We start from the raw sequence: 25,317 nt of genomic DNA on the forward strand, positions 1-25,317 counted from the left end.
CCTCGGGGGCTGGGGAAGGCTTTGGCGCATGCTCCGTACCTAGGGCAGGTTTTTTTTTTTTTTTGCTGCGGGTAGCAGGGCTCCTGTCACACCGGCTGGCGGGTTGTGGCGGTGCCAGCCAGTGTGTGCGAGTGTGTCTGCGTGCCCGCGCCTGGGCGGACCGACCCGGAGCAGCAGTGCGCCTCGCCCGGGGGAGGCGGCTCCGTACCGGCGCCTCGCCCGCAGCCGCTGCGGGGAGCTCCTCTGCAAACTTGCGGCGGGCGCCGTGCGTCCTCGTGGCTCCCGCACCTGGTGATCCGAGGGCAAAGGCGCCTGGAGCGCGTGCGGCTCGCGGGGCCCGCGGGCGGCCGGGTCGGCGGGGCCGCGCCGCGCCTTCGCCCTTGGCCGGCGCCCTCGAGAGCCCCATGCAGCCCCCGCGCTCGCGGCCGCAGCTGCCCGGCCGCCCGGGGCAGGTCCGGGACCCGAGCCGCGCTCCCCAGCGCCTGAGCGCCGGCGGCGGGATGCCCTGCGCCGCCTGAGCCGCGCCCGGGGCGGGGAGCCGGGAGCCGGGCGCCCCCGGGAGAGCAGGGCGCCCCACGCCGCCGCCGCAGCCGCGCGCCGGCGCCCGTCTCCCCGCTCGATCCACAGGCCCGGCTCTGCCAGCCCCGGAGCGCCGGAGTGCCGCGGGGCTGCCAGCCAGCAGCTCGCCCCGGCGTCAGGGGCATGGAGGAGCGGCGGGCTCGGAGCCGCGCCCCGGAGTCCCCGAAACTTCCGAGCTGCCGCGCGTCCGCGTCTCTGCCGCTGTCGCCGCGTAGCCTGCCGGCCTGAGAGCGGGACCATGGATGAAAGGTTCAACAAGTGGCTGCTGACGCCGGTGCTCACTCTCCTCTTCGTGGTCATCATGTACCAGTACGTGTCCCCCTCCTGCTCCAGCTCCTGCGCCAACTTCGGGGAGCAGCCCCGCGCCGGAGAAGCCGGCCAGCCGGCCGCCCCGGGTCCAGCCCGCCGGGCACAGGCGCCGCCCGAGGACTGGGAGCGGCGGCCCCAGCTGCCCCCGCCACCCCGGGGGCCGCCCGAGGGACCTCGGGGGCCCGCGGCGCCGGAGGACGAGGACGAGGAGCCGGGGGAACCCGAGGACGAGGAGGAGGAGGCGGAGGAGGAGGAAGAGGAACCGGACCCCGAGGCCCCCGAGAACGGCTCCTTGCCCCGGTTCGTGCCGCGCTTCAACTTCACCCCGAAGGACCTGACCCGCTTCGTGGATTTCAACATCAAGGGGCGCGACGTGATCGTCTTCCTGCACATCCAGAAGACCGGGGGCACCACGTTCGGCCGACACCTGGTGAAGAACATCCGGCTGGAGCAGCCGTGCAGCTGCAAAGCCGGCCAGAAGAAGTGCACCTGCCACCGGCCCGGCAAGAAGGAGACGTGGCTCTTCTCCCGCTTCTCCACCGGCTGGAGCTGCGGGCTGCACGCCGACTGGACGGAGCTCACCAACTGTGTGCCGGCCATCATGGAGAAGAAAGACTGTCCCCGCAACCACAGCCACACCAGGTACTGTCCCCCCGCCGTGTCGTCTCGCTTCCGGCCACCTTCCTTCCCCCTTCAGCCCACCCCGCCGCCCCACCCCAGTTCCGACCACCCCCCCGCCCCGGGCGACCCCGCGCTCCCTCGGCGGCGCCGGGCGTGTGGTTCCCCAGCATCGTCCCGCGATGCGGGCAGAGGTTTTGGGAGAGGGAGAAGAAACCTTTGCAAAGTGTCCTGGTCTTGAACTCGCTCCTCCCCTAGCCCCCATCGCTCTCTCCCCCGCCCCAGAGGTGTCGAGAGCTGTCGTCGTTGTGTGTGTGTGTGAGAGAGAGAGTGAGTGAGTGAGAGAGAGAGACATTTCTTATGCCTAGCACGGTGTGATCTCTCTCTGTGCGTGGAACCCCTGGAATGGCCAGGAGGCCTGGGTTAGACCAGCGAGGTCGATTATCTTGAACCTAAGTTCTGCTAGAGGAAACTCAAACCCGGTGAAAGGCAGAGGGAGCTGGACATAGAGAGACAGGGTAGGAGTTTTCCAGGCATGGCGAAGCCAGAGACGAGTCTCATCCCTCTGTAAGTGGCTCCTTGGTGGCTGTTCTCAAGGCTCTTGATGCTGCTTTGAAGACATACGTTAGAATTTCTGCTCCACTTCCATAACCCTAATTCTAGAGATGGGCTTTGTTGCTGAGCAGGGCCAGTATCTGGACTCCTGTTCTCAGCAATATTTCCACTCTTCCCCCTCAGACCAATCCATCAACTCATTCTGAAAGCATTTGTTAAAGGCTTCCTGTGTGCCTGGCAGTGTGCTCAATGCTAGATGCATACAAAGATGTCAGAAACAAATCCCTAGCTTCCTCTCCCACCTCTGTCCCCACCCACTTTAAAGTGGTAAGGCAGCTGAGAATTAGGAAAGTTTGAAATCTTAATAGCCAATGAAACTGCTTACCTTATTAACATCCTTGCAGAGAGGCACTGGGCTTGAGAATTTCAGTTTAATGTTCTTTCTGCCCATTGCAATTTGAAGATTAATCTGACATGCTTGCTCAAGGGACTAAAATATTAAAAGCTTGGAACACTGGTTTATTGAGGTTTTTATCTCAAAGGTTTCAAACAGTTTGGTGTAAGGAAATAGGAGTTTAAAAACTCAAGCTCAATATGTTAATATCAGATAGCTTTTGCCTCTGACATTATGGAAAAGCTTCATTTACTGGAAGCTACCCAGATTCTGGAATTCACCACCACTGAAGCATCTAATTCTACTTCATTTCTCCAAGAATGAGCAAAATTTCATTATGGGATTTTTTACTCTGGCAGTTTTTCAAATACTTTCTCTCCTCCCTGCTCTTTTGCCTGTTTAATGGAAATTGCTTAGAATAAGAAACTGGTTGGATTTGAAATGAAAGCACAAGTCTCCTTCCTTTGCATATTTTAAGGTCCTTTAACTTTTCAAGATTTCTAATTGTGTAGTGTTTTAGATCCTGCCCCTGTATTTTAGCTTGCAGCAGTTTTTCAGTTGATAATGACTGCCAAACTTCCTACCAAAGGAGGCTATTGTTTCAGTGAGAGACAGTCTCTGCTACATTTCATCACAAATTATACTTTTTGTATTTATACCTTTATGTAGTAACTCCTGAATGACCCCAGAGAGTTTACTAGTGTGAATCTCAGCTTCCATTTCACTTAAACTAGAGACTAATTATCACATAGACCTAGCTAGTGATTCTTCAGTAGAGATGGGCATTATTTTCTATCAATGTCCATAAAACCTTTAGTGAATAGATGAAGCTTTTAGAGCAATTAGAGACTATGAAATTTAAGAATACTTGGATTTTTGCTTAGTGATGACATGCTGCTGCTACTGCAGATCCTGCATAGGTTACAGCAGCGAGGTCTTACTTCTACAGGAAGTACTCACTATTTCAAGGGCTTCCCTGGCGGCTCAGATGGTAGAGGAAATACCATCTTTCTGCTGGGTAATGGAGGAGAATGCCACCTTGGCTATTTGAACATAGGGTTTCTATTGCACAGTCAAATGTTTGTCTTTGTTTAATGATAGATTCTTTTCTCTCAGAATCAGAAGTTTTCAGATAAACCTGCGCTGGTTTGCTTGTTTAAAAAAAAATCTCTAATAATGTTTTTTGGGGGGGCACCATTTTTATAATCTTTCTTCCTCTTCATCCTCACCCCCTCTCCCTTTTCCTGTTATTCTCAATTACTTTTCTCCTCTGGATGCTGTAGGGAGGAATAGCTGTGGTGTATGTAAAGGACCCTGCATCAAAAGTGATAGGGAAAAAGTTGAAGAGATGTTCAGCTGCATCTTCCTCACACAGAAGATCGAATTAGTTGTCTGTCATTAGAGTATCTGTGTACGGCGTTCTACAGTCAACTAGATTAGCCTGGATAATGGAGGGTACATTTCCACAATGCAAAATGGCAGATAATCTATTGCTACATAATGGGAACAAGGTTCTACTTCAAATAGGGCTGACTCTGAGCAAAATCAAGAAGTAGATCACGTTGACTTTGGTGCCCTAGTCTCTTTGCTTTGGGTTCCTCCTCTGTACCCCCTCTCCATTGCTCACAGGGATCAATGTCCTTGTGGGTCGTGGAATACCTGTAAGAGTGAGGATTCTGGAGTCAGGTCATGTGGCTCTTGTGCTTATTAGCTGTGTAAATTAGTAAGTTGCTCTTTCTGAGCCTCAGATTCTTCATCTTATATGTGGATAATAATTGGTACTTAACCTCTTGAGGTCTTATGAGAACTAAAAGAGCAAATGCATGTAAAATGCTTCACATAGTGTTGTCGTAATATCTGTGCATAGTATAATATATTGATACATAGCACCCAATACTTGCTGCTGCTGCTGCTGCTAAGTTGCTTCAGTCGTGTCCGACTCTGTGCGACCCCATAGACGGCAGCCCACCAGGCTCCCCTGTCCCTGGGATTCTCCAGGCAAGAACACTGGAGTGGGTTGCCATTTCCCTCTCCAATGCGTGAAAGTGAAAAGTGAAAGTGAAGTTGCTCAGTCATGTCGGACTCTCAGCGACCCCATGGACTGCAGCCCGCCAGGCTCCTCCATCCATGGGATTTTCCAGGCAAGAGTACTGGAGTCAATACTTGGTATGGAGATATATAGTAATATTTAAATATTAGTTGCTAATTGTAATAGCAGTATTTGCCCTAATCAAGGTCTTCTTCCACAAAAGGGTGTGAGGTCATTTCCTCAAGCAGCTTGATGCAAATGGGCCACCTTAATTTATAGAGATGCCATCTTATGATTATTTGTGTGGAGACAAAATCCTAAGTTCAGAACACTGATCAATAAATTGAAAATTATGAACGTTTGGGCAGCAGTCATTGCAGAGTGCAGGCTGGGAAACAGGGACGGGAAAGCACACCGTGTAAGTGGCTTCTGTGGGTGACAAAGACAAACTGGAATGCTGAGCGAGGATTTGGGGACAGCTGGGACCAAAGGCCAAAGCGGGAAGCCAACTCCGGAAGGGGATTCTTGGCAGAGTCGAAGGAGCCATCCTGTGTGTTTTAAGGGGCCAGAAAGGAGCAAGGCTCTGGGGCTGGCAGTTTAGGTCCAGTACAGAGGGCATTTCTGAGCATAGGAATCGGTTAGAATAAGACAGGAAGGTAATAGGAAGATGGCTTGTCTAAATGACCTCTTTTATCGTATTAGTGATGATTTCTTCCCTTTTTCTTTCTTTTCTCTATTATTTCTTTAGTAGGTTATTGTTTCTCATCTTTCTGCTTCCTTCATTATCTCAGTATGTTTCCCATTTTTGTCTGCCTGCCTAAGTCTTTAGAAGTCTCTTCATTACCTTTGGTGGAGTATGGATAAACTCCTAATATTTTATGGCTAAAAAAGACTGAAGAGATCATCTGGTTCCATAATTTGTGTGGTCAATGGGTTATCTAATACTAAGAAGATGTGAAATACATCTAAGGTTTCCACAGGGAACTCATGTCTTCATTTTGATCATTTATATTCAATGTTTTGCCCACCATTTCTTCTGTTCACTTTAACAAGTATAGTGGAGGGTGTCTTAGGCACCTACTATGTGCCAGGCCCTGTGATAGGCCTCAGAATATAGTTTGAGCAAATAGTGTCAGCCCTATGAACTTAGGTGTTCAGGCAAGATAGACCTTGATCTTCTTCAGTAAGCGAGTATTGCTCTCATTCTTAAAATTATGATGGAAGGAGATTCCATCCATCCCTTTTGTAGGGTGGGATGGCAAATTTTTTCTGACCACATTTTGTTGGTCCTGTTAGACTGCTTGCAAGGTTATGAATGTTGTCTTCAATAGGACCCTCTGTGTTGCAGATGATACAAACTTGACTCAAACTCAGTTCAGACAAAGGGGAAATTCTGGCTTAATAACCAGAACACAGGAAAGACAGAGGTACACCCTGTCTTTCATATTGGACCCTTTTCCACATCCCTTTTCATATTGGACTCAATATAGCAAAATGGCTTATTCCATGAAATGAGTAAATGGCTATTGAATCTAATAGATCTGGGGCTAAGAGGAAAGCAAGCCTTCTCTGAGTTCCAATTGGAAACCTTGGGGAATGACTCTGATTGGTCCAGCTTGGAACTTATGACTATTCTTTCAGCCAATCAGTGTGGCCAGGGAGATGAGGTTCTCTGACCCAATTTGTGTCACATGAATGGTGGTGGTGGAGGTGGCAGTGTGTGTGTGTGTGTGTGTGTGTGTGTGTGTGTGTGTGTGTATTACAAGAAGGGGAGCTAGCATAAATACAGCTTCTGGGAAGATCATTGGGTTCTGGATAGTCATCGTGATTGTGTCAGTTATGCTTGTAAATAAATGAGAAATAACCTTCAGATCTCTTTTAAAAATTCTTTAAGAAAAATTTTGAGTCATGCTACAATTCCAGTTTATTTGCAGCATCTGGAAACCATGTTATAGGAGGAATAATTGAAGGAGCTGGTAATATTTAATATGGAGGTGGGAAAAATAGGAGAGACATAAGGATTGCTTTCAAATACTCTAAGAAGGAAGATATGGAAAGTGTAGGAGATTTGGTCTGTGTTTCGCCAAAGGATGAGATTAGGATAAGGAAGAGAGAACTGAGAGGACAAGGATTTCAACTCAGAGTAAGAAAGAACTTCATAAAGCGTGTAACTGTCTACAAGAGAAGGAACTCTTTTGTGAAGTGGTGTGCTCCCCAGCAGTGAACATTTTTAGCTAATTAACCACTGATGTTGGAAAGGAATTTCTTCCTGGGGAAGGGCTTAACCTGTGTGGCCTTTTATTTGAAGGTTCTGTGTTCTAAGCTGAGTTCAGAGCATCTTTTGCCTCTCCTTTCTTGCCTTGTACAGAGAAAACAAAACAGCCCCCATCACACACTCACAGGCACAAAAGGATTCTCAATGGACTAGTCAGTTCTTGAAGATTTGTAAACATTTCTACCAAGGAAACTTTTAGTACAGCATGATTTGATGGTATAGACTATTTTACATATTCAGTGCCAAAAGCAATAAATAGGTCCTGTATATGAGGATGTCTGCTTCTTCATAATAAGTATAAAAAGGTACGATGAGAAAATATAACACAACTTGGCACGTAAAGCCATAACCGCTTTGAAAGATCATCTGGTTATTGCTTTTCCTTTAGACAGCAGTCTAAAATACACAGGAAGCAGCAGAGCTCTGTTTCAAAGGCTATCTAGAATATTATGGCCCATACTGCTTTCTAAGGGATAATCTTTTTGATGTCTCTTCTAATTAGAAATGTTGAACTGCAAAGAAGGTTAATTTTCACCATCAGGTTTGTGTGCAGTATAAAACCAAGGAGATAAGAGATTGTTCTGTCTATATGCCATATCCACTTATATGCTCATTACAGGGTCTCTTAAAGTATGGCTTCTGGTTCAAACCTCTGATATTTGCTATAAATCAGAAGGAAGCTGAATTAAACTCATTCAGTTCTTTTTTTTTTTTTTGAGTTGTGAAGATAAAACTGGAAATGGTAAATGCTAAGATATGGCTTATTCTACATTTTCCTTGCTGGTTACCTTGGGGTTTTTGAAAGGGTTGAATTCAGAGAAATATAAATGTTTGTGTAATAATTGGAAGCTAAGTAAATTTAGCCACGAGCGACGTGGATTTGCCTAATCTTAGACTGTTATAGTATTATTCCCCAAAGCTAATTATTACCGTCTCATTTTGACTAAGGACAATCAGAAGCTTATGCCATTTGAAAGTTATTTATGCTTGATAATGAATTAAACAGGTTTAATTGAGACTGGCAAATCCTAATGTGATTTTAAGAGTCATGAAATAAATTATTGGGCCAAGGAATAGGTTTAGTATGAAAACAAGTAAATGGGGAACCCAAATTAATATTTTGTATTAATCAATTATCTTATTTTCGAGTTTGTTAAATTATGGATATTATGGATAAATTCCTGTTGATTTTAATTGGCTAATAGAACTTTGTTTTAATTATAGCTAAGCATTTAAATATGTGTTGGGAAGTGTACCAAATACTTGTTAACCTAGAGAGTGTTATTTGTTTGTATCTTCCTCTAGCAAATGCAGTAAAACATATGTAAAGTTCCCAGCACAGAGACTGACCTATAGAAGTTCAATGTTAGCTAAACATATACTCTATGTTCTAGATTACTTTTAAAAAATATCAGCATAACTTGACAAGACTTTGGTTCTTTGAAAGTTGGGATTATCAAACATTTGGCGTCCTGCCTCTCTTATTTTGTGTCATGCAAATTTGAACTGTTAATAGTTGCCTTTCATAATTAGCAAGATGTCAATTCCTCTTATTTGCCAGAAGAGTTGTCAAAGTAAGTATTCAGCCCAGGGCTTATTAGAACATTCTAGGGGGTCTCTCCCCTTAATATGCCACAGATCAGAAATTCATTTGGGTACAGACAGATGGTCTTGCCTCTTGGGAAGGTTAGCCTCATCGTTCCTTCTCACTGTAGGAAAAGAATGTGCCGAAACCAAGAGCATGAGAACTCTGATGTAGGATGGGTGGAGGAGAAAAGTACCAATAATGTAGACTCTGAATTATTCCTGGTTAAAGCCAGATGGTCGAGGTGGTTGTGGTTAGCGATAGTCATCTTGGAGAGCAATGGAAGGAGACCTTGAATTAGGAAAAAAGTCCTCAGCAGAAATTGGAGAAAATCCGTGAAAAATACACTGCTGCTGCTGCTGCTAAGTCACTTCAGTCGTGTCTGACTCTGTGTGACCCCATAGAATGGCAGCCCACCAGGCTCCCCCGTCCCTGGGATTCTCCAGGCAAGAACACGAGTGGGTTGCCATTTCCTTCTCCAATGCATGAAAGGAAAAGTGAAAGTGAAGTTGCTCAGTCATGTTTGACTCTTAGCGACCCCATTGGACTGCAGCCTACCAGGCTCCTCCGTCCATGGGATTTTCCAGGGGAGAGTACTGGAGTGGGTTGCCATTGCCTTCTCCAGAAAAATACACTAGCCTCTGAATATTCCTGAAAATCATGCTGATGCCCAGCTTGTGAATGCAATTAGGGTCATGTGTAGAGTAGGGGCTGTGAAGTCAAATTAGCTCAATTTTAACCGGGTTCAACCACTTGCTGTCACGTAATCCTGAAGAAGTCAGTCACCTGCTCTGGAAAATGGGAGGAATAATAATGATATTATCTCACGGTGAGTGCTAAGAATGCATGTGGCATTCTTCAGACAGCCTGGCACAGAAAAAGTCTCTTTTTAAAAAATTTTCTCAAACATCTGTGCTGTTCTGTATAAAAATAAAATGATAGGTAAACCTGTATGTTGTGTTTTGAATCTGCAACTTTTCATCCTCAACGATGCAAAAATGAACTTGCAAGGTATGATGCAAGAGAAAAGCCATAAATGCTAAAAGTAAGTGTTAATTCTCTGGATACCATGGGCATGCAGTGGGTACTTAATGCTGTGCTTAGAGACTTTCATCCTTTCTTTTCTTCAGCATATCATTTTATTTTTTATGGGATATTAATGAAATAGCAACAAAAATGTTTAAACACATACGATTAAATTCATAAATGAAGCAATCCTGCGGTGAAATTGAATTAGTTGCCCGTGGGCACATAAATATTTGTAGTTTATTGCTATTGTTAATATAGCACCATGCTTTTATTGGTAAGTACGGGGTCATTTATTGTCAGAAGCTTGCCTTTAATACCACATGTTCATGGTTGCCTCTGCATTCTAGTTTCTTTACAAACAAAGGAGGGTAGAAAAGCTAACCACCTTGATGGCCTCCATATCCATCTATTATGTTTTACAGAGTATTTCTTCCAAAGAATTCAAGATTGTGGATGTACGACTGTAAACCTGGATGGCAGCTTGCGTATTTTGTGGGCTCTAGTTAGAAACTTGCAGAATTGTATAGATTTACTTAAATTGAAAACATAGACCCAGAAGAAAGAGTAACCATAACTGTAAACATCAGTATGTGGTAGCTTGGCCTGTGTGTGGAAATCTGCAGGTAGGACCCATATAACACAGTAAAGAACAAGGTGACATGTCAAGGAAGAGAGAACAGACAGTGATAATGCAGAGTGTAAATTAGAAGGATGCTGCAGAGGAGGGTGAGGAGAGAAGGACAAAAGTAGTCAAGGCGAAGTTTGAAATCCTTAAAGAACTGAATCAGAAAGATGGTGATATTGAGAGTAGAGGTCAGAGATGCATCTTGTATGCAATGATTTGTCTCATCAGTACATTTACGGGGAGCATTAATAAGCACCTATCTAAGAGGCCATCTGACTTGCAGCCTGGTGTATTTGAATGCTGCTGCTGTACTTGTATTTACTTACACATTCTTTTTCTGTATCAGGTTGCTGTCTCAAACATGGGTAGCTGTATTGTAGGTCCTGGCAGCAAACAGGCACCCTTTCTGATTGCCAAGGGACTATTAACAGAGGTAGGGATTGAGGAACGGTACAAACATTGGACATAAGGTTCATTGTAAGTAATAACAAGGAAAGCAGTTAACTGCCCTGGGCGTGAAGTAGCGGAGTTGGGCAGGCAGTGTCAACACTCCATGTCTACAGGTGTCTTACAAGAAGAGCTACAGTCTCAGCCCTTCAGGAAGGGCTGCCTGCCGGCATATTGAGCTGAGGCAGAGAGGAGGGGGTGGGGAGGAAATACCTTGTCTCCTTCCCCTCCCACCTGTCCTCCCATTGTCTTCCAGTGGCTGGATTTACCTGGCAGCTAAAGTACACGTGTGATTCTCATTCCACATGCTTCACCAGGCAGAGAAGGGTGGAGAATGGATTTGGGGTTGCCGAGGTAGCAGGTATGAACATGGACAGTAACTTGCACAGTGACTTAAAATAGTTGGAAATTTCTTCTGATTCATTTTATGAATGCCCCGTTCAATCCTACACATGAGACTGAGAACAAGTACCCTTTCCTTTAGAACCTGTAGCACATGTTTTCTATATGGACCGTTAGTCTCCAGCCCAAAGAATGGTGGAAGAAGCAAAGAAAGCTCAGAGCTGTCTGTGGAGCTGTCACCATAACAAGTGACTTTTCACTGAGTAATAAAAACAATTCTGAATTCGGGTGTTTTGTCCCCCTGGTGCCCCAGAATTGACTGGCAATCATGAAATATTTGAGCAGTTAGATCTGTATTTTGATGCAGATCCAGATAATATACATTTTAAATTATATCTCTGTGTGGTACTTTATACATTTGAAGTTACATAACAATACTGGTTAAGACACTACAAAATAATTTGCAGAACTGGCTCCAGTTTATGAGATGAGATGCTTTCTGCTGCTTAGATTTTCTTCTAAGAACATTAAGCACATTAAAAATAGTATTAATGTGGCTTTAAGTCTCTGAAGGTAACAGGTGAGGGAGGAAAAAATTATATCACACTTGAAACTATTCTAATGTTTTCAGTTTTAATTTTAAAAGGCTTTTGAAACACTATTTCCATCTTTATTTGAGGGGGATAGGATGTGCTTGGGGCTTCCCTGGTGGCTCAGTGGTAAAGAATCCACCTGCTAAGCAGGAGGCATGGGTTCAATTCTTAGGTTGGGAAGATCCTTTGGAGAAGGAAATTGCAACCCAATCCAGTATTCTTGCCTGAGACAACCCATGGACAGAAGAACCTGGTAAGTACAGTCCATGGGGTCACAAAGAGTCAGACATGATTTGGCGACTAAACAATAGCAACAAGGATATACTTGAAAGTAAATATTCATGAAACTCTGTTTAAAAACATTATGAACCTGGAATCTCCTAATATTATATGTGGGCTTCCCTGGTAGCTCAGTTGGTAAAGAATCCACCTGCAATGCAGGAGACCCCGGTTCAATACCTGGGTTGGAAAGATCTGCTGGAGAAGGGGTAGGCTACCCACTCCAGTATTCTTGGGCTTCCCTGGTAGCTCAGCTGGTAAAGAATCCACCTGCAATGTGGGAGACTTGGGTTCGATCCCTGGGTTGGGAAAATCCCCTGGAGAAGGGAACGGCTACTGAAAAATAGTGAAATGAAGTTGGTATCTGAGAAAACTCAGTAAAGAAAAAGAAAAAGAAAAAGAAATCATCAGTTCCCTGCTTGAGTTTACAGAGTCATAAAGCCATGAGCAAAATGCTGTTCAACATTTGAATTTGTAGATGACAAAAGCCATTTTTAGTACAATGTCTGTACCTAGAGCATGGATTGAGATTGGTGTTAAGTTCATTTCTCTGATTTGTAGGGTGGATTTTGTGTTGCTGGGAGCACCATCCGCTGTGAGGAACACACCAACCTCCATCCTCTTTCACGGCCCTTCTTATGCACAATACATTTTTGTCGTTCTCTGGGACAGCATTTTATGACAAGGTTAGAGTCAGCAATGCTCTGTAAATGCAAGGATCATCTTCAGGCCCGTACATCTGTATGAAAGTGACTTGCCCTGAAAAAATGGGCTTAGGGCATTATTTTCTCCTGGCTTTGAAAGCCATTAGCAGTAAGGAACCTGCATGCTGTTCAACTGGATTTAAGTCCAGTCAACTGAAGGATTCTGGGAGAAGTTTCAGAGAAATTTTTCTTTGGCACATAGCTTCACTAAATTTATCATTGTGCCTTCTATATAAGATGAAAGAGGTAGATTAATGGATTGTTCTATTTCTAATATTTCTATTTATAAACATGCTATTAATACTTTTCTTGATAAATGAATATCAAAAGCATTATGTATAAAAACGTCTGGCAACACAAAGGAACTTAACAACGTTGGAAGTGTCAAATTTATTACCTGATGCATTTTTAGTCTGAAAATATTTGTCAACTATCCTGATCCATTCTTTGTCTTTTAAATTCATACTTAAGGCTACAATCCACTACGGTAGATAAATTTCTTTGCTTTGAAAGTTTTATTCTCCTAGTTCCTTATGTGTGCTATAAGGAATAATTAATGTAATGAAAAAATCAATATCGTGTATAAATTATTTAGGCTTTACTATCATTGTAATTTTCTCCTCAACACCTATTGATCAGCAACAATTCATTTGTTAATTTCTTCCTAATAGGATATTCATTGTATTAGGTCTGTAGTAGTGCTGTTCCTGCACTTTCGCAAATAAGTCATGAATTACTAATGATACACGGGACAGGTTAACTTGCTAGTGAGTGCTGTGAGGTAGAAAACAGTTGAGGGCAGTCATCTGAGACGCTGTCCTATAGAACTCTGTGTAGCCAGACAATTGCTGATAGCTAAATGAGCAGACTCTTGCAAGACATTCATTTGTACTTCCAAACTTAATGTGAACCTATTTTTTTTCCAGGTAAAGAAAGGCCTTTACCTGGCTGATTCTGTCTCAACAGCATTTCCTAGATCCAGTAAAGCCAAGAGGCAAAGAACATCAGTTCTGAAGCCCAGATTTGGGTTTAGGCCCTGATTCTACCCACCAGGGCTTCCCTGGTGGCTCAGCCTTAACGAATATGCCTGCCAATGCAGGAGAAACAAGATACACGGGTTCCATCCTTGGGTCAGTAAGAGCCCCTGGAGTAGAAAATGGCAAACCTCTCCAGTACTCTTGCCTGGAAAATTCCATGGACAGAGGAACCTGGCAAGCTACAGTCCCATGGGGTTGCAAAGAGTCAGACATGACTGAGCAGCTGAGTACACAGCACACTCAGACCTGATCCTACCACGAATTACTATGTAAATTAGCTCACATTCACACACTCAATCTGTAAAACAGTGATGAAAACCTTCCTACCTGGTGTTAGTGTGGGTTTGCAACCTGGGGGACTTGCCAGGTGAAATCTGAAGGTGGCATCATACATGGCGAGCAGGGAGAGACTGAGGAAGAGGCAGATCACTCCAGGGTAGGTGGCAGGTGTAATAAGCAAGGAAGGTCACATGTGAGGTTTGTCTTTAGTGGTAACAAGATAGGTAGACCTCTGTGCCCACCTACTGGAATCTTTATATAGAGGTTTTTTTTTTTTTTTAATCGTATTTTGCTTTATTTAATTATTTATTTTTTTAAATTTTATTTTATTTTTAAACTTTGCCAAATATCGAAATTTTATATAGAGTTTATATAGAGGTTTTAGTGAGGTTCATGCATAGAGGCTGTCCAGAGTAGGCTGGCCATCCTACTCTCTTGAGACTGTGTCTTTGAAACAGCTTGGAGGGTGGGAACAGTGGATAGCACTTCCATTTCAAGGACCAGGGAATGGGAGAGGAGCCTCTGATTGCTTGGGTCCAGCTCTTGGGTCATCCTCTAGATGACACCCTCCAATGATTAATGATGATGAGCAAATGAGTGAAGGCACACAAACACTCAGGTGTGCATATGTTACTTTTGTAATTCAGTTTTTATCTCCATGGTTCTCTTCTTTGGGGGAATATAATAGTGTCCTAAATGTGTTGGTTATTAAATGCCATTTTGACTGTTGTCCATTGGATTATTTCAAGAGAGTGGACAAAATTCTGAGACCTTTTGGAAACCCAGTGAGATTCAAGTCCAAGAAGTCAAACTGTCCACAAACTGTCTTCATGGCAAAGAGAACATTTGCATCAGTGAATCTGGACCAGGAAAGCAAAGTGGTATCCTGTAAAAAGCTCTACAGTTGGGATCAGGCAACCAGAGTTTGAATCTAGACTTCCTCATTGATCTGCTGTTTATTGTTTGGCCTTCCTGACAAAATTTAAGTTTCCTGAAGATGGTGACTGTTTTGTTTCCTTCTGCATCCTCAGTGCCTAGACTAGTGCTGGTACATTATGGCTGTCAAGTAAATGACTGAATAAAATGAAAACAAGCATAAATAAATTTGCAGGTTTATTGGACAATTTGGATAAGACTGTATATCCTGTCTTCTTTTTTAAGAGTTGTTGTGGATTAAGGAAATGACTCTGAAGGCACTTCATAAAGTATAAAGTACTATACAAATTTAAATTTATATTGACAGTGAGAATCCATTTGATATAGAATGGAGAAGGAAGGAAAGTTGGATTTTGGAAGTGTGCTGCATATATAATTCAGCTTTTATAGAGAGCTTCAAAAATTGGGAATGACAAAGATGCAGTTGAAAAATATGCAAAATACACATTCAGCTCAATAACTTGTTGAAGTAATGAGCACTTTCTTTTAAAACAGGACATAATATATCTTAAAAGGCTTGTTAGAACACATAAGTCTTTTCCTTAGACTATCAGGAAACCCTTTTTTCCCCCAGGGATTTGGCACGGATCAAGGTACAAAAGTTTCTCGAGGCACGATACTGGATGCTTGGGGCTGGTGCACTGGGACGACCCAGAGGGATGGTATGGGGAGAGAGGAGGGAGGAGGGCTCAGGATGGGGAACACATGTATACCTGTGGCAGATTCATTTTGATATATGGCAAAACCAATACAATATTGTAAAGTTAAAAAATAAAATATAAAGTTTCTTTTCTCTCCCATTGCTTTACCCTTTTGAGAAAGTCTTCCAGGAGTTAATATTTTAAATTTTGTATCCATTCTTTTTCATTATTTTCACATGACAGCTATAAATTAAGGCTATTGGTTAATAATATGTCTTGCAAGTGAGCTCAGAATGTAACTTCTTCATTTGAGCTGATTTAGGATATGATGATCCACTGAGCTCTTCACTATATAACTTGGTTTTGCAACTAATTATGAAGAACATAAAATAAAATCTTCCAGAGGCTAGAGTTTGCATGATAATACACATCTATTAGGAGAATAATTTTCCTTAGTAATGAGTTGATTTTTATACATGAGGCAATGCCTGATTGCTTCCAGAGGATATACACACTTGCATGGGCAGAGACCCAGAAGCACACACAGCCCCTGACCTAGGGTGGAGTCTTGGAAGACTCCAGCAAACTGATGGGAAACCACGAGAGGCGTGATGCCTGTGGTAGGAGGTGATCTGGCAGAACTGATGGCGGCATGATCATTTATTGAACTCTTCATCTTAACAGCAGCCCTCGGAAGCACGGAGAAGTGTCCCATTTTGAAGATGAAGAATCTGTATATGTTTATTAGGATGCCATCAGCAGCATTTAGCAAAAACTCAAATTCAAATTGCCTTATTAAGGCATTTTAAAATCTCATAACAAGCCCAGAGGGAAGTGATTGATTCTGTCTCAGTAGCATTTTCCAGATCCAGTTAAGTGAAGAATATAAATTCTGGAACTCAACCCTGGGTTTAAAGATTGACTCTAGCATGTATTCACTATGAGATTTTGCTCAAATTGCTGAATTCTTCAGGCTTCTTTCTCTTTGTGTAAAACAGTGATAAAAAACATTCCTACCAGTTATTAGTGATGAGCATCATACGATCTTTTTTAAAAATTATGTTTATTTTTGGCTGTCCTGGGTCTTCGTTGCTGCAGGTGGGCTTTCTCTAGTTAAGCTGAGTGGGGGCTCCTCTTCGTTGTGGTGCATGGTTCTCATTGCGGAGCTTCTCTTGTTGCAGAGTACAGGCCTTAGGCGCGTGAGTTTCAGTAGTTGCAGCTTGTGGGCTCTAGAGCACAGGTTCAATAGTGGTGGCACGTGGGCTTAGTTGCTGCACAGCAGGTGGAACCCTCCTGGACCAGGGATCAAACCCATGTCCCCGGCACTGGCAGGTGGACTCTCAATCACTGGACTACCGGGAAGTCTGTATATATGAGTTAATGCACACAAATATTTAGGAGAATACCTGAAGCATAGTAAGCACTTGTTAAATGTTCAGTCAGTTCAGTTCAGTTGCTCAGTCATGTCCGACTCTTTGTGACCCCATGAATCGCAGCACGCCAGGCCTCCCTGTCCATCACCAACTCCCGGAGTTCACTCAGACTCACGTCCATTGAGTCAGTGATGCCATCCAGCCATCTCATCCTCTGTCGTCCCCTTCTCCTCCTGCCCCCAACCCCTCCCAGCATCAGAGTTTTTTCCAATGAGTGAACTCTTTGCATGAGGTGGCCGAAGTACTGGAGTTTCAGCTTTAGCATCATTCCTTCCAAAGAAATCCCAGGGCTGATCTCCTTCAGAATGGACTGGTTGGATCTCCTTGCAGTCCAAGGGACTCTCAAGAGTCTTCTCCAACACCACAGTTCCAAAGCATCAATTCTTCGGCACTCACCCTTCTTCACAGTCCAACTCTCACATCCATACATGATACTGGAAAAACCATAGCCTTGACTAGACAGACCTTTGTTGGCAAAGTAATGTCTCTGCTTTTGAATATGCTATCTAGGTTGGTCATAACTTTCCTTCCAAGGAGTAAGCATCTTTTAATTTCATGGCTGCAGTCACCATCTGCAGTGATTTTGGAGCCCCCCAAAACAAAGCCTGACACTGTTTCCACAGTTTCCCCATGTATTTGCCATGAAGTGATGGGACCAGATGCCATGATCTTCATTTTCTGAATGTTGAGTTTTAAGCCAACTTTTTCACTCTCCTCTTTCACCTTCATCAAGAGCATTTTAGTTCCTCTTCACTTTCTGCCATAAGGGTGGTGTCATCTGCATATCTGAGGTTATTGATATTTCTCCTGGCAATCTTGATTCCAACTTGTGCTTCATCCAGCCCAGCATTTCTCATGATGTACTCTGCATATGAGTTAAATAAGCAGCGTGACAATATACCTCTCAAACAGACTGTTAAATGTTAGCTGGTGTTATTTTACTGAGGACCCAGGTGGTTTTCCACATCTTTACTCTGCCACCCTGAGCTTGCTGACTTGGGCCATAGGCTGCCTTCCTCGTGGTTGCTAGAACGCAGTGGGTGCACGGAGAATTTCCTGGCCACATGAACAATGACTAGAGTGGAAACGGTGACATCCCCATTGGGAAACCAATTGCTGGCAATGGCGTCAGACCCTCCAGGATCTGTCCCTGAAGATGGGGCTAGGATTTCCCTCCCCTGAGTCACATGTGGACAGCAGAACAAACTGGGGGCTCTCCCAGCAAAGGAAAGGAGGGATGGATGTTGGAAAGTCTATCAATACCATCTCCATCTTGTTTTAGAGAGTCACATGGGATTAAATTGTAAAGCTAGACTTCCAGTCCAGGGCTCACTTCCAAGTTCTAGCCTGTTAAATATTCTAACCTATGTCTGCTAAAAGTGTTGCATTTATGTGATTGGTCAAAGAACTGGGGTTGTTATTATTTTTAAAAGTATTTATTTATTTATCTGACTGCACTGGATATATGGGTTCCCTCATGGCTCAGATGGTAAAGAATCTGCCTTCGATGCAGGAGACTTGGGTTCGATTTCTGGGTTGGAAAGATGCCCTGGAGAAGGGAATGGCAACCCACTCCAGTATTCTTGCCTGGAGAATTCCGAGAACAGAGGAGTCTGGCAGCCTACAATCCATGACTGCAAAGAGTCAGACATGACTGAGCGACTAACACTATTAGAAGGGTTCTAATCAGTATCACCACTTGCTTACTATTTTCTTGGAGAAGGAAATGGCAACACATTCCAGTATTCTTGCCTGGGGAATTCCATGGACGGAGGAGCCCGACAGGTGACAGTCCATGGAATTGCAAGAGACGGACATGACTTAGCGACTAAACCACCACTGGATGTTAATTGTGGCATATGAGATCTAGTTCCCTGATGAGGGATTGAACCTGGGCCCTCTGCATTGAAACTGTGGAGTCTTAGCTGCTGGACCACCAGGGAAGTTCCAGGACAGGGGTTTATTGATTTTTTTGTTTATTTGTTTATTGATTTTTTTTTCTTTTATTGGTTCAGTTAACTTCAACATATATTTATTGAGTATCTACTGTGTACCAATTACTTACAGTTCAAGTTAAGGGAAGTCAGAGGGAAAAGAAAAAGTGATTACTGCTGCCATTTTGACTGGTTACTCTGTTCTAGGCAAAGTGATTTATGGATATAAATACTTGCATTGCTGCTGCTGCTGCTGCTAAGTTGCTTCGGTCATGTCTGACTCTGTGCGACCCCAGAGACAGCAGCCCACCAGGCTCTCCTGTCCCTGGGATTCTCCAGGCAAGAACACTGGAGTGGGTTGCCATTTCCTTCTCAATGCATGAAAGTGGAAAAGTGAAAGTGGACTCTCTCAGTCGTGTCTGACTCCTAGTGACCCCATGGACTGCAGCCTACCAGGCTCCTCTGTCCATGGGATTTGCCAGGCAAGAGTACTGGAGTGGGTTGCCATTGCCTTCTCTGAAGTACTTGCATTAGGTAGGTGGTATTGTCATCTCCATTGTACAGATGGGAAAATGAAGTTCAGTGGTATTAAGTGACTTCTCCATGGTTGCAGAACTAATCACTGGGGAAGCAGTTAGGTGTTTCAACCCAGGTGTGTCTGATTTCAGGACCCCCTCCCTTATCCGAGGTTGTGCTGATACTGTGTGTATTTGACTGCTATCTAGGCAAGAAGTAAGAGTACCAGCAGGAGGAAGGCAGGACCAAGGTAGACCTAGGTGGGCTACTATAATGGCCTCATTTTCTAGTTTTTGTATTTCGTGCTTTGACATCTGGGGCCTTGCTGATGCTTGAGGGATTGCTTCTCCCTCAATTTGCTTCATTTTTTCAGCTAATAAAGGAGCATGATTTCATATGCAAACCAACCAGAGCCCATACCCACAACTGTTTTCTTTTTCAAGCCTTTATACTCCAGGCCACTATCCCCTCTGCCCTAATCACCCAGGGCTAGGTATCAGGCAACTTGGGATGACCCTTCTTCCCCAAAGCCCACTAAAATTTTTCAGACTAGCCAGTCCTGCCTGAACCCACTCACTCTGCTTCACTTGCTCTTCCCTGGTAAACCACAGCAAAGACTCTTGCCCACATTCCCCCCTTGCTTCCTCGTCTCCTGAATGACCCTGGTGCTTCCCTCTGTGGCCCTGTGTGGCATACTGTGCCTCTTATTTCTAGATATGAAGTCATTTTCATGTCAGCTTGTCTTCAGTTCAGTTCAGTCACTCAGTCGTGTCCAACTCTTTGCGACCCCATGGACTGCTGCACGCCAGACTTCCCTGTTCATCACCAGCTCCCGGAACTTGCTCAGACTCATGTCCATTGAGTCAGTGATGCTATCCAACCATCACACCCTCTGTTGTCCCCTTCTCCTCCTGACTTCAATCTCTCCCAGCATCAGGGTCTTTTCCAATGTGTCAGTTTTTCGGATCAGGTGGCCAAAGTCTTGGAGTTTCAGCTTCAGCATCAGTCCTTCTGATGAATATTCAACACTGATTTCCTTTAGGATGGACTGGTTGGATCTCCTTACAGTCCAAGGGACTCTCAAGAGTCTTCTCCAACACCACAGTTCAAAAGCATCAATTCTTCAGTGCTCAGCTTTCTTTATAGTCCAACTCTCACATCCATACATGACTACTGGAAAAACCATAGCTTTGACTAGATGGACCTTTGTTGGCAAAGTAATGTCTCTGCTTTTTAATATGCTGTCTGGATCGGTCATATCTTTTCTTCCAAGGAACAAGTGTCTTTTAATTTCATGGCTGCAGTCACCATCTGCAGTGATTTTGGAGCCCCCCAAAATAAAGTCTCTCACTATTTGCATTGTTTTCCCATTTATTTGCCATGAAGTGATGGGACCAGATGCCATGATCTTTGTTTTCTGAAGGTTGAGTTTTAAGTCAGCTTTTTCACTCCTCTTTCACTTTCATTAAGAGGCTTTTTAATTCGTCTTTGCTTTCTGCCAAAAGGGTGATGTCATCTGCATATCTGAGGTTATTGATATTTCTCCCAACAATCTTGATTTCAGCTTGTGCTTCATCCAGTCCAGTATTTCGTATGATGTACTCTGCATAGAAGTTAAATAAACAGGGTGACACTATACAACCTTGATGTACTCCTTTCTGAATTTGGAACCAGTCAGTTGTTCCATGTCTTGTTCTAACTGTTGCTTCTTGACCTGCATGCCGATTTCTCAGGAGGCAGGTTAGGTGGTCTGCTATTCCTATCTCTTGAAGAATTTTCCATAGTTTGTTGTGATCCACACAGTCAAATGGTTTGGCATAGTCAATAAAGCAGAAGTAGATGTTTTTCTGGAACTCTCTTGCTTTTTCAGTGATCCAGTGGATGTTGGCAGTTTGTTTCTGGTTCCTCTTCCTTTTCTAAATCCAGCTTGAACATCTGGAAGTTCTTGGGTCACATACTTTTGAAGCCAAGTTTGGATAATTTTGAGCATTACTTTGCTAGCAGGTGCTGCTGCTGCTGTTGCTAAGTTGCTTCAGTTGTGTCTGACTCTGTGTGACTCCACAGATGGCAGCCCACTTGGCTCCTCTGTCCCTGGGATTCTCCAGGCAAGAATACTGGAGTGGGTTGCCATTTCCTTCTCCAATGCATGAAAGTGAAAAGTGAAAATGAAGTCACTCAGTCGTGCCCGACTCTTAGCGGCCCCATGAACTGCAGTCTACCAGGCTCCTCCATTCATGGGATTTTCCAGGCAAGAGTACTGGAGTGGGTTGCCATCGCCTTCTCCATTGCTAGTGGGTGAGATGAGTGCAATTGTGCCATAGTTTGAGCATTCTTTGGCATTGCCTTTCTTTTGAATTGGAATGAAAATTGACCTCTTCCAGTCTGGTGGCCACTGCTGAGTTTTCCAAATTTGCTGGCATATTGAGTGCAGCGCTTGCACAGCATCATGTTTTATGATTTGAACACACTATCATGGTTATGTGGGTCATGATCTTTTTTATATAGTTCTTCTGTATTTTCTTGCCACCTCTTAATATTTTCTGCTTCTGTTAGGTCCATACCATTTCTGTCCTTTTATTGTGCCCATCTTTGCATGAAATGCTCCCTTGGTATATCCAATTTTCTCGAAGAGATCTCTATTCTTTCCCATTCTATTGTTTTCCTCTATTTCTTTGCACTGATCACTGAGGAAGGCTCTCTTATCTCTCCTTGCTTTTCTTTGAAATTCTTCATTATGATGGGTATGTATTTCCTTTTCTCCTTTGCCTTTCACTTCTCTTCTTTTCTTGGCTATTCTTAAGGCCTCCTCAGACATCTTGCCAGCTTGCCTTTTTGCATTTCTTTTTCTTGAGCATGGTCTTGATCACCACCTCCTGTACAGTATCACAAACCTCTGTCCATAGTTCTGCTTGCCTTACCCTACCAGATTAAAACAAATTCCAGGTATCCTTAAAGCCATCCCCAAGATTGGAACTCAAACATAGGACAAAGAATCTACTTAATCAGAAGCACAAAAGTGATGAAAAGTAGATTCTGAATCAGTGTAGAAACCAGGTGTCAGAGTACAGATGCAAGGTCAAGTGGAGTCTGGATTCAGGATTAGGGTAATCAGTGCCCTCATATCCATGATCAGGATTGTGGATTGGTTGTAGAGATGGGAGTGGGACCAGGTCTTTAAGCCAGATGGTTCTAAGCTACAGGAGGACATAGATAGCAGAGGCAGGGAGAGAAGGGAAGGGGTATAAAGCTCAAAAGCAAGCAAAACTTGAGACAGCCCATTACTTGTAATTTTAAGCAATGTTGTAAAAAACACCGACTGGTTAACAAGAGAGATATAACATATCTAATTTTATTTTGAGGTCATTTTCTTTCTAGCTAGCTTGATTGATTGGTTGATTCATAATTGTACATAGCTAACACCAGGCACTGGAGAAGACAGATTGAGAAGAGGACTCAGTCCTGGCTCTCAAGGAGTGAAATCATAGTATATGTAAGTCATAGATAAAATGAGTTGGAAATATTTACATCACAACATTTAAATCAGTTCATGGTGTTATAATCAGAGCTAGATATAGAAATTCTGAAGAAGATGTGCTCAAAGAAAGAGGGTGAATGTGTGCAGGAGTGAAGAAGGCACATAATAAAGGCTTTGAACTGGCTGAAGAGTCAGGTGATACTGGGGTGGATGAGGGATGGTTTATGGAGACCCCTGAATATATACTAGATTGAGGGAGTGATTCTGATTCAGTATCAAATTTAGAATAATGTTAAATTCTTAAACAGTGATGGTTTAACAAATATGTCCGTAAATTCTCGGATGCTCCTCTCTTCCAGAGGCAAAGCTCTGTTCCTGTCTCCACCCTCAGTGTTGACTTCGCTAACTTGATTCTAATGAGTCAAATACAACCAGAGGGATGAGACGCCATTTCTGAGGTTGGATTATAGAAGGATCGTGGCTTCTGTTTAGGTGTTCTCTCTTTCTCTCTCTCCTTTGGATCCTTTGTCCTGGGTGAATCTGCGCTCTGTGCAGCCTTATGGAGTGGCCCACATGGCAAGGAAATGAAACCTCCTATAAATGAGCTTGGCAGGGGGGTCCTTCAGGCCTCATCTAGTCTGCAGAGATTGCAACCTTGTCAGGGCACCTGAGCCGTGTTTAAAGGGGCTCACAGAAATGATAAAGCAAGGACAGGTGATGGTAGGAGTGATGTTTCTAAAATGAGAGGTGATCTGATCACAGGACACAGGATCTCATCTGTTTTCTTCCCTTTTGAGCAGAAATGAAGGCAGAGCATTTGTGTACTGATACGGGAAGGCTGGTGAATTGATAGTTGAAGGATGAGGTCGTTCTAATCTGATTGCATCTCTTTTCTCTGTGAGGTATGAAGCAAGGTCATTAGCTGAGAGTGGGAAGGAGAGGAAGGAATGCTAGAAATTTGAGAACAGAGAAGATATGAATAATGATCTCGGAAGTTGGGAAAACACGTTCCCTAGGGAAGTAAGCTGTCTGACAGAATTGAATTCTGTTTTCAAGTCCTGTGATTATACATTTGAAACCAGTCCATTTGGCATGTGGTTCTGAGATTTTCTTCAGCAACATTAAGCTGCTCTGGTGGAGGCATGGGCTAAGTACACAGTTGGGTTTAACCAGGTTTTACCAAGGAAGGAGCAGGAGGGTTATGGCTGTTTACCTAGAGGCATTTATAGTGTGGGGTCATGTCATTTGGGTTGGTTAGGAGAGAAATGGCAGAAAGTGAAGAAGAACTAAAGAGCCTCTTGATGAAAGTGAAAGTGGAGAGTGAAAAAGTTGGCTTAAAGCTCAACATTCAGAAAACTAAGATCTTGGCATCTGGTCCCATCACTTCATGGCAAATAGATGGGGAAACAGTGGAAACAATGGTAGACTTTATTTTTTGGGGTTCCAAAATCACTGCAGATGGTGATTGCAGCCATGAAATAAAAAGACACTTGCTCCTGGGAAGAAAAGTTATGACCAACCCAGACAGCATATTAAAAAGCAGAGACATTACTTTGCCAACAAAGGTCCGTCTAGTCAAGGCTATGGTTTTTCCAGTGGTCATGTATGGATGTGAGAGTTGGACTATAAAGAAAGCTGAGCACCGAAGAATTGATGCTTTTGAACTGTGGTATGGGAGAAGACTCTTGAGAGTCCCTTGGATTGCATGGAGATCCAACCAGTCCATCCTAAAGGAAATCAGTCCTAAATGTTCATCAGAACGACTGATGCTGAAGCTGAAATTCCAGTACTTTGGCCACCTGATGCAAAGAGCTGACTCATTTGAAAAGACCCTGATGCTGGGAAAGATTGGAGGTGGGAGGAGAAGGGGACGACAGAGGATGAGATAGCTGGATGGCATCACTGACTCAATGGACTTGAGTGTGAGTAAACTCTGGGAGTTGGTGATGGACAGGGAGGCCTGGCATGCTGCAGTTCATGGGGTTGCAAAGAGTCGGACACAACTGAGTGACTGAACTGAACTGAACTGAGGAAAGAAATGAGGGTGGATGATGGATAGGAAGAAAAGTGGTAGGGTTCACAGTGTGTTGATAGTAGAGGTCTGTTTGGGGAGTTGTAATAGGAGAGCTGGGGTGGTGGTCTAGAAGAGATGCTGGCCAGAGAACAGGGTGTTTGGAGTTGAGATGCTGGAGGGAGGGCTGTAACTTTTGTGATCCACGTGAAGGGGGCCCTGAAGTATGGGAGGAAGTGATCTTTGGAGCTGAGAAGGTAGAAGAATGGCAGGGACAAGATGTTGCATAGATTATTCACGGGAAGGTTGAAGTCAAGAATGAGGACAAAAGTTGAGTAGGAGAGGAGAATTGAGAGCCTGGTGAGGAAGGTGAGGAGGTCCATGATGGGTTAAAGGTGATAAGGAATGACACATGGGTAGGGGACCCTCAGGTCAGACTGTTAGGCTGTTGAGTTGATTCTGTGATGAATCAAGAAGGAAAGGGACAAAGGAGAGAGGAGAGAGCAGAGAATAAAAATAAGATAGGAATGAAGTAGAGATAGGAAGGTAAAAAAGAGGTGGTAGGACCCAAGTATGTCTGCAGAGAAGGGGAAAGCTCCTCCTCCTTCAGTTAGGGGCACAGAAGCTCCAGGACAGTAAGGTTAGAGGGCAGCATTCCAGGAAAGGCGAAGTCTAATGACTTGCATGATCTT

The 25,317-nt window shown here is 43.9% G+C and overlaps 1 protein-coding gene across 1 annotated transcript in view; it reads left to right on the plus strand.

Moving 5' to 3' along the window:
- The first annotated feature begins 628 nt into the window (after nucleotides 1-628).
- The window catches only part of HS6ST3 (heparan sulfate 6-O-sulfotransferase 3), a 719,841-nt gene continuing 695,152 nt past the window's right edge, over nucleotides 629-25,317 (plus strand). The window contains exon 1 of the mRNA XM_061435236.1: nucleotides 629-1,530. Within this exon, the coding sequence (XP_061291220.1) occupies nucleotides 818-1,530 (713 nt within the window). The 5' untranslated portion in view covers nucleotides 629-817. The remainder of the gene's footprint in view (nucleotides 1,531-25,317) is intronic.

This window comes from Bos javanicus, chromosome 12, assembly GCF_032452875.1.
Source record: "Bos javanicus breed banteng chromosome 12, ARS-OSU_banteng_1.0, whole genome shotgun sequence".
NCBI lineage: Eukaryota > Metazoa > Chordata > Mammalia > Artiodactyla > Bovidae > Bos > Bos javanicus.